A 10446-nucleotide genomic window follows, 5' to 3' on the forward strand; every position below is an offset into this window, starting at 1 on the left:
ACGCACGGACGGGCGAGCGGACAGACAAACAGCTGTGGGCGGGTGGCTTTAAGGGGGCGGTCCTTGAAGCTTAGACGCCATGCCGACACATGCAGCTTGGCCTTATTGTGGTCGTGTGAGTATGTCTGCGTATGTATGTGTGTGTGTGTGTGTGTAAAGCATTTTATAGGCAAATCGATTTTTGTCTAAAGTGCCACAAACACGCATAACAGCAACAGCAGCAATAGCAACGGCGGCAACGGCGACGGCGGCGGCGACAGCAACGATAACAATAACAAGGACTTTTGCAACAATAACAATAAAACGACACTGCGACAGCACAGCACAGCAGAGAGATGTGCGCCGCTGTGGGCTGCTGTCGGCGGTAGGGGAGGGGGGATCAGCTACATTTCCGGTCTCTGTGTATTAGCAAAACAACTGCCACTTTGACCGTGGCCAACAGTGTGCGTGTGTGCATGTGTGCGTGTGTGCATGTGTGCATGTGTGTCTGCGTGTGTGTGTGTGTGTCTCTCATGAGCTTTAATGTCAAGCACTGCGGCCTCAACGAATGAATCAGCCAACGCACATTGTGCACGAGCCGCTACTCAATCTTTCTGATCCTTGTGCCACATCAAAGTCAAAGTCAAGCCGCAGGGCTAAAAAAAAAGCTGAAAGTGTATTAGCCAAAGATTACTCGACTTAAAGATGCCCTCTAAGCAACTTGTTTACAACAATCAGTTATGCACTTTTAATCTGCAATCCCCAGCATTTGTTCATATAAATGGCTTTATTAATATGATTTAATATCTCTCTCTATCTCTGAACTCTATTCATACTGAATGATATATATATATTTATTAATAATATAATATACCCAACTTAAGCCATTTATGAAGAGCACGCGAAGAGACAGAAGTAAAATTCAAGCTAATATTTCCAAGCAGTTGAAGCTGCTTTGGGCTTAAGCTCAATCTTGTGTTTGTTCTTATTTATGTGGCAAATTAATGAAGCTCATTTGCAGATTGATGCTTTGCAATTATGCGGCAACAACAAGAAGAACAACAACAACAATAACGATAAAGAGTAACAGAAGCAGCCCGTAAAGCACTTAGCGCCGAGATTCTGATTAAGTGCAGGCGAAGGCTAAATAGCCACGTCTTCTGGCTTTAAAGCTAAATAAAGCAGCTGTCAGTTTTAAAGGCAATCAACAAGAGGCCGACTGACAGAGAGGGAAAGAGTGAGTGGGAAAGAGAGAGACAGAAATAGAGCTAGAGATAGATAGTCAAACACATTCATTCATTTGCGGTCAGCAGTGCGTCAATCAAGGCAAATGCCACTGCCATTCATACTGAAGGCTCAGACGCAGGCACATACACACACATACACACACAGACACAGAAAGAGATAGCGAGACAGACTCAGACGCAGACACAGACAGTAGTTATAACGGGCACGCACGTATGCGCTGGCTCCTTGTATCCTGTCAATGGTATTCGCCTTTGGTCTTGCTTTCTTTTTAATGAACGCTTTGACAATGCCTTCGAGTGCAACTAAACGAGAGGCAAACGAGGACGTCAACTCTTGTCTGTGAGCGTTGCTAGAGATGCGAGTGTGTGACGATAGCACAAGGCAATGAATTCTGGCCTCTATATATATTTGAATAAACGGTTTTCATACTAAATATAATTTTAAAATATTTTAAAAAATTAAATTATAGGGTATATGAGATGTAAATTAATGAAATACTCAAGTGCTACTTCAATAGATTTTATTTGAATATATTTGTTAGTATTTGGGGAGTATAAACTTTAGAGTGAGCTTAAACTTGATATCGTATGTTAAATGTTGATCATATGTTGAATTTTTGCGAAATTGAGATTTTAATATAAAACGGTTAGAAAACGTCTGACTCTCATACTTGCCAAAAATAAGAAGTGAATTCGCTCTAGTTTCGGAAAAGAATTTCAATTTAAGCTAACATACAGTAACAAAATTTAAATAATAATAAAAAATCTTCTGTGAAATTTCATTTTTCGACACACGATCATTTCGCGGGAATGCGGTGATATATATTTTCAGAGAGGTTTAAGAGCTGCGAGCTGTGAACATCCTTGAATATTATGTATTCGTATTAAATAGTAGCGAATCAAGTCGATTGAAGTATTCCCTCTTTTTAGCATAATAAAGCTTCTAACATAATAATCGTAAAAGCCTAATTTATATCGAATACAATAAACAAATACGCTTAATTTGATACGAAACTATAGAAATTTCTCTTGTATATGGTATATGTGCTGGTAGAACTGCCCTCGAAGATTAACTCGTTGGCTACAAAACATTTATGCCTAAAACTTTCTTAAATGACAACAGACATGCTACTGGTATTTATTTCCCGAGTATTTATTTCCTTAGTTTCCTTATTATATATATTATATATATAAACACGAGCATACACAATATAATATTTAAAACACGGCAGTCCGTCAAAAGTCCAAATGCACACACAAATATGCAAAGCGTCGTTTTTACGAAGAAATCGTGCTTAATCGTGTTATGTTCTGTAATAGATTTCGTAATGTCCTGCACGTTAGCCTGTTGAAGGTGCGAGCGCACAGACAGTCACACAGACTTCAACTCAGTTCTTGGAATCGAAAGAAAACACGACACGCGCCCAGCGCCAATTGAATATATTTAAGTCTATCTCTGTCTCTTTTACTCTCTCTCTGTGCGTGTGTGTGTGTGTGTGTCTGTTGACTCAAGTGTGGGCGAACGTCAATGCCAATGGCTGGGTGCCTCAAGTGGCTGTATAATAAGTGTGGTTCTTGCCACTGCCAACTGCCACACAGCCACACTGCCCCGCTGCCCCGCTGCCCCGCTGACCCACTGCTTCTGCTGCAGTGATTGCCCACTGTCATTGCCGACGGGCTGCAATGTAATTAAAGTCATGTCATTGGCAGCGACAGACGTTTAGGCCGGGGCTAAGCTGAGCGTCTTCTCGCTCAATAAATGAGAAAAGTTAGCTTTCTGGTTGTACTGCTTGTTGCCTTTCATGTAGATAATTAAAAGGGTTGCTTTCTGCTGGCCGCAGTTAATGCCGTCAGTTCCTCAGTCAGCTGACTTGCGGTTAGGCAATCAAAAATCATAAATCTTGCTCAATTAGCAACAGTCCGAGCTGCTCTCTTCACTGACGTCATGCTCGAACGGGTGACTGGTTGCCTAGTGGCGCAAAGACCCCAAACGGAACGGAAGCAGGAGAAGGAGAAGGAGTAAGAGAAATGAACGCATGACTCAGGCAGAGCCATGACTTCCAAAAGGCGAGCACAGAGGCAGAAACGGGCGCTAAGCAAATACACACGCAATATCAATAACTTAATTAAGATAAATGCGAATTGTATTTGCCTGCAGACACTCACACGCACACGAGCTCACATACAAACGCACTCATACGCACAATCAGACATTTTTGGGGCGGATATCCGTTAATTCTAGCGCTGCATTTAGGCCCACAAATCGTTGTTAACATTAATGCGACGCGTGTTTTGCTTTGTTTATATGCCACACATACACACACTTGCACCCACACACACACACACACACACTCATACTTATACAGCATATAACTAATTTATGTACTCTTGTGCGTAGGCGTGGCAGCACGTTCCATCCACATGAAAAATGGATAATTAGTTAATTGCGGATAGTGTTTGGCACACAATTACGCATAAATTTATGTTTATATTAGTTATTAATTAAATGCGGCACAATGCCAATTCGCAGCAGCATCTTAAACTGTAACTGATGCCAGCTGCCCTAAAGGCAGGCCAACACCAATTGAATAGTAAATAAATAACATAAACAAACTCGCACACACACACGCACACTCACACTCACACGGGACACAATTGTTTTCACACACATCCGGCAGTTAGTAAAGTGTTTATGTGTCTCTATGTGTGTCATGAGGGATTCATTTCAAATGAGTCGGGATTCATTAAAGCAAGTCGTTAGCTATTACAGCGATGTCATTTGTTTAAGTCAGCCCTTGTGCTAATTACATTAGCGAGTGACACGTTGTGGATATTGTGATAATGATCATTAGTATTTATCATTTAGTATTTGAAATTATTTTTGCTTCTATTGCCATTATCAATTAAAAATAATATTATTTAATATTTAATTGATTTCATTATCATTGTCTTTGTTTTTATTTTTGCTATTTCTATTGACATCATCATTGTCATTTTCATTGTCGTTGTCATTGTCATAGTCATTATTATTTTTATTTCCATTGACATTATCATTGTCATTGTCATTATTATTGCTATTTCTATTGACATCGTCAATGCCAGTGTCATTATAATTTCTATTTCAATTGATATTGGCATTGCCAGGTTTATTATTATCAACATAACTAATATTATTATTATACTCAATCGCAAAAGTGAAATGAGTATATTGGTTTTGTGCATGTTCGTCTTGTCCGTCCGTCTGTCTGTCTATAATGTGCTGAAATTTTTAAGATCCGCCCAGTAGGGGCGTGGCAAATTATAATGACCCGACTGCAACGTTCTTACTTGTCCTTTTCAACAAAGTTATTACTGTTCTCATTATCATTACCACTAACAGTATCTTAAACCTTAATTATCATTATTCTCATCGTCATATGTTTTCGAAAGATCCCAACTCATATTATAACTACAAAACTTAGTCAAAACACCTGATTTCTCTTCTTTTAAGGTATTTCGGCACTTCTGTTAAGACAATCTGCTACCTGGCTTTAATTAAAAATGCATACCTTCAACTTGTACCGTTTGGCAACTTTCGCCTAAGCTAGTTCTGTGTCCTCCATTCAAGCTCCAACTCCAACAATTTTGCATAAAATATACGACATGCTAATAATCAGCAGCATTTGCATCTGTATCTTCATAAATACGTTTGCTGCCTTAACGAAATTAATGAACTTTCGCATAATACAATATGTTAATCAAGACATCCACTGCCCGTTTCATCCCGCAAAACAATGAAACGCATTTCCAACTGTTTGGGCTGCCGTTTCTGGGAAACTTGCCTTATTTTTGTAGCGCACAATAAAAGTCGCACATTAATTTCTGATGATATGCCAAGTTGTGGCTTAAGACGATGCTAGTTTACGCATTAGACGCGTCTAATGAGTTTCCGTCTGTCTGTCCGTCAGTGCTGGCGCTACTTACTTGATCTTCTCCCATATTTCCTCGCCGAAATGCTTGAGTACCAGCAGCTCCAGGGCGTAGTTAACAAAGCCATACTGCAAATGGAAATAATAATATCATATTATTATGGGACAGTTACATGATAATGCCAAATAAATTTGTATATATACAGATATATATATATATATATATATATATATATATATATATATATATATATATATATATATGTATATACTTGAATTGTTGGTATTTTATCTGGATTTCATTTATCTAAATGCCGAAATTTAACTGGCGACCATTCAGAAATTACAGCAACATTTTTATGGCCACTCAAAATGAAATCATAAAAGTGCCAGTTAAATTGAATGCTGCCAACATTTTAATTACATTCGCTGGCGAAATAAAGTGATAATAAAATGGACTTCAGCTAAGAATGCATGGCTAAAAAAATTTTAAAATGAAAATATACACAAGAAAAAAAAAAACAAATTCAAAGAGAGAGAGGCAGTATGATGGAAAACTCGTTCAGACTTTTTTTTTGGGGCCTGCGAAATGTTGTTAAAAATGTGAAATCAATAAGGATTGCGCATTTCATTTCTTTTAAATGTATCCGACGAGCAATCAATTTGATTTGTTATGCGAAATCAAGTCGCACACTGAGCGAGGGCGAGTGAAGCACTCTAACGCTCTTACATGCCCATAGAGCATTGCAAGATGGCGCACAATCAATCGCTTCCGCCGGAAGTGATGCAAAGCATGCCAGGAAAATACTTGAAATATATTTACATACATTGCGTATACGCCTGTTGTTGCTCTTTGTTAGCTGCCTGATGAAGATATATCTAACCGATATTTGATGTTTATTGCCTTTGTTGTGCATATATTGAAATGTTCCAGCATTAGCACAAACAGCAACAACAACATATACAAACAAAAAACATCAACTAGAGCCAAACAATTGCACACGGATGTCAGTTTGACGTAATTTAAAAATAGAATGGAAAAGCATGCGAAGAAATGCGAAAATCGCTACCATTAAATGAGGAACGCTGCTGATGTGGGTCCTTCTGAGTGCCTCTATATGCGTGTGTTTGCGTGTGTGTGTGTGTGTGTGTGTAACATGTCAACATGTGAAGTTTGTTTGCCTTGTCATTGAGTTGATATTCTTGCCAAGTTGAATCTTATCATTGTCCTTGGCATTTAATTTGTTCTACCTAAGGCCTTTAAGAGACATTTTTGGTTTTGAATGTTTGATTTATGTCATAAAATCAGGATACGTCGGCATTTCTGCGTATTATGTGTATTAAATAACATTTCAAGTTTATTTATGCTGTGGTCTATATATACACATAAATTTACGATGCTCACATATATAATCTTTTTATTTAATAATTCAATTTTTTTTTTTTTCTTTTCTAAATTGAGCTGATGTTTTCAAGAGGTGTATGAGGTAGTACTTCAATACTCTCAATTATGCATGACTAGAAATCATTTATATACATATTTATTTTTGCAAAATCTCTTATAAAATATAATTTTTAATTATCTTAATAAAAATTTGATTCGGTTAATAATATTATATTTTCTTGTTAATATTTCAAATTGAGATTTTTGTATTTTATTATATATTTTAGCAAAATATTTTCTCTATTCTACCATTCTGTTTATATGCATAGTAATCCATCAATTCTATATTCAATATTCCACATCAATCATTTATGAATCCTCTCAACTATCTAAACATTTTGCCTCCTTCCAAAAACTGCATTTGTTTATTCTGCTCTCTCTTCTCTTTTTTAGTCGATATTTTTTTCTTTGAAACATTTCGCATTTTTAGCTATGAAAATTTAATTTATCATTTAGTCGAGCCATCAATTAAATATTTCAATACATTGATGACATGCTATTTGAGTTCGTTCTCGGGTCTGTTCATGCATGAACTCAATTTCGTTTCGAGTGCCCTCTGAATGCTCTAACTTACCATTTTGGCCGGCTGTTTGAGTTTCGGTTGGTTGGTTGAAATGCAAAGAGTTTTTGCTGGCGTTTTAATTCACTTGCACAAATTACTGTTTATCATATGTGATGCATAACGCTTTGAATATATTTAATATTTATCGAGTTGAAATGGATTTCAGTTTAGCACTTTATTTAATTTATTTCCATAGGGAGCTAGAGTTGAATTTATGTAATTTAATTGTTGACACATTTATAGTGAAATATTCGAGTTCAAGTTCAACTAAGTATCTGGACAAGCTTTAAGGACTTGTGTGGGCAACTGAGATGACAACAGAAATTCCACAATGGACATGAATATTTCATGAATTTAAACATTGAAATCGGCTTAACAATGTTTTCAGCTTTGCATTTCGTTTCGCTCGTTCCGTTTCGCTTCGTTTAAATTTTGTTGGCCTTTGGTTTTATTTATTTTCTGACCTGGCCTAGCCTGGTCTGGCTTGGCTGGGCTGGGCTTGGCCAGCGCCTTGCATATGTCAAGGGACCACGCCCCACCGTTCTTCATTTCTGGTGTTTTTTGTTTCTTTCTTATGTTTTGTGAAAACGAAATGCTAATCAAATATGCCAATGAGTGCGAGTGAGCTCTTAAGGAGCTGCTAGCTGGTGCTTTGCCATATATGTTTCGCCATTAGCTGGCGGCTTATTGCAGCTGTTATTGCATGCCAGCCTGTTTGTTGCATGCCACATGCAACACGTGTAACTGCCAAAGGCGCACACGATGCCAGCCCAACTGGGTCACAACAAAGGCATGCGAAAAGCAGCTAAAATGGCAACAACGAGCGGCACAAAGGATGCAGAGCGCAGTTTAATTACACACACAGACTCGCGAGCGCACACACAGTTTAAATGGGCGTATATGTATGTGTGTGTGTGTGTGTATAGCAAGTCAAGCGTAGCACCAAAATTTATGCGCCACACCAAGTGTGCGGCAATTAAGGCGTCACCCATTTCTAAGCCAGCAGCAACACTGCAAAATCCACACGTTGGGGCATGCAACTGGGTGGCAAAAAGAAAGAGACGAAGAAGAGGCAGTCCTTGCTGCATGCTTAGCTGTTTGCTAGGATATGCCCCGTTTTGCCAAGTCAAATGTAAGACGAATGCCCCTTGGAGCGGCCGCAAAAGTTTAACAAGTTTTTAAGGCCCAAGTTAAAATATCGATTTTTATCTTGCCCGCTCGCGCGAGTGTTTGTGTTTGTGTGTGAGTGTATATGAGTTGTGTGTGCCATTAGCGCGCTCGTTAAGGTGCATATCAGGGATATTTATACACCGTTTATATATGTATATTTATATTCTGTACTTATTTCAGCTTTATTATTGCGAGCTGTGTATCATTGTTTGACTTATCGCTTATCGCTTAGCGTTCGGCACAGTTGTTTGCGTTGAGCCACTTCTGCCAACTGATTTGGGCGTTATTGCATATTAATCAGACGAGTTTAGCACGCTCCACACCTGGCTGCCAACTAAATAAGCAAGCAGCCAGGCACCAAACCCACTTCAGCTGCCTTCCAATTCAGCGAATTTTAATTACGTGAAACATTTGACATTTTGCGAAATAGGAGCTCTCTTGCCAAGCAAAGTGTGACAATGCCGTCTCGAGTGTCTGTGGGAGCTGTGGGAGCCAACTCTTTGCCCTGGCTTAAGGAATGACAATGTCAGAGGGTGGCCGGGTGTTCGGCTGGGCGATCAGGCATGCCAGGAAATGCCCTCGAAACGTTTTGTCAACCTAGTGATGCACGCAAGTGTTAAACACGCTAATATTAGTTAACTGTAATGATATTTTTGCTGCTTATTTGCGCCCAAATTGTCTGTCGATTTGGCACTAAACGTGCAGTAACTAAGTAAACGATGGCCCGCTCATTCAGCCAAAGCTCAATTCATAATGAGACCACAGCCGAGGCGGCTTAGGTCGTGCTGTGCGGCCAGTTGTTCAATTGGGCAATTGTATGTTCAACTGGGCAAACATTTATCAAAACTAATGGACGTTTTACTATCCGTGCCAACCCGAAATGCGACAACACCAACAACCACAACCACAATAACAACTCGCAACAACTGTCCACAAATTGCCGCGGGCACGCAAAGCCAAATGTCTAATAAACTTTGACATATTGAGGCAAATATTTCTATTCGTTTTGTTCCAACGCTTTGTCCACTTGTGCTATTGTAATATTTTTCTTATTCGTGGACACCAAAAACAGCAAAAAAAAAAAATAACAAAAACCGTAAAACATAAATTATGACACGCCCCCTTGCTGACGCCCCATCACTCGGTAGAGACAATAGCGACAGAAATATGCGCATCGAAATAAATTAGAGCCCTCAAAAGTATGCTTTAATTTTTGTTCAGGGAAGCGTTGCGCATACGCCGCTTTGACTCAGTCCTTTGGCGGGAGTCTCACACATTTCTTATGTGCTTTTGTTGTTGTTGTTATTTTTTTGTTTTTGTTCTCTGTTTTTTTTGTTTTTGTTTTTATTATTTTGCGATTTGCTTGCGCCGCTGTATTTACTTTAATATATTCGTTCACTCCCGGCCTTTGTTTTATTTTTGGCTTGTGATTTATTTGTTTTGTATTTGAGATTTGACTTTCACTCCAGTTTCGCTAAACAACTTCCTGCCACACACACACACAAGCACACACACTCACTCATCCACTCACAACTCTCGTATTTGGGTTCTGGGCTCTGTGATAAGCGAAGCGCGCGCGAGCCTTCTTTGAATAGCCGTTAGCTCAGGTTGGGCGAGCGCAATGCTTGAACAGTGTTAGCTTGAAGCAGCCATCGACGACTGAGCAGCCGCCGCTAGATGCTTGTTATATTAAAGGACACCGCAGCTGGCGCCAGGACACTTGTGTGCGCTTTTCCAACAGCCACTAACGCGCTGGCCTGTGTCAGCTCCTGTCGCCTGCCAGCCGCTAGTCAATGTGCCAGGCACACGCTCAGCTGTTTACGAATAAAAGCTGCTGAAAAGCTCGCTCTCACGAGCACTCTCTCTCTCTTTCTCTCTCTGGCTTTGGCTACTGGCCAATAGATGGCTCTGCTAACATTCAAGTTTAATTGCTTATGCATTTAGCATATTTTTTTATACCCTGAACCCATTGAAAATGGGAAATCAGGGTATAATGGTTTTGTGAAAAGTATGTAACAGGCAGAAGGAATCATCGCAGACCCCATAAAGTATATATATTATTGATCAGGACGACGAGCTGAGTCGATATAGCCCTGTCCGTCTGTCCGTCCGTCCGTCCGTCCGTCCGTCCGTATG

General features: G+C 39.4%; 1 protein-coding gene across 4 annotated transcripts in view; it reads right to left on the reverse strand.

Annotated features, from left to right (window-relative positions):
• The window catches only part of LOC6574783 (guanylate cyclase soluble subunit beta-1), a 64241-nt gene extending 54189 nt beyond the window's left edge, over positions 1–10052 (reverse strand). Inside the window, exons 1-3 of one of the 4 annotated variants that reach the window (XM_015167651.3) lie at positions 9842–10052; positions 7153–7340; positions 5190–5263 (exon numbers count right to left, since the gene is read on the reverse strand). In XM_015167651.3, the coding sequence (XP_015023137.1) occupies positions 5190–5263; positions 7153–7155 (77 nt within the window). In that variant the 5' untranslated portion in view covers positions 7156–7340; positions 9842–10052. Of the gene's footprint in view, positions 1–5189; positions 5264–7152; positions 7447–9691 lie in introns of all 4 variants that reach the window. The other 3 variants (XM_032729005.2, XM_002000775.4, XM_032729001.2) reach the window with 3 other exon arrangements.
• Positions 10053–10446: the final 394 nt, after the last annotated feature.

This window comes from Drosophila mojavensis, unplaced genomic scaffold (assembly GCF_018153725.1).
Source record: "Drosophila mojavensis isolate 15081-1352.22 unplaced genomic scaffold, ASM1815372v1 contig_231, whole genome shotgun sequence".
In the NCBI taxonomy this organism is placed as follows: domain Eukaryota; kingdom Metazoa; phylum Arthropoda; class Insecta; order Diptera; family Drosophilidae; genus Drosophila; species Drosophila mojavensis.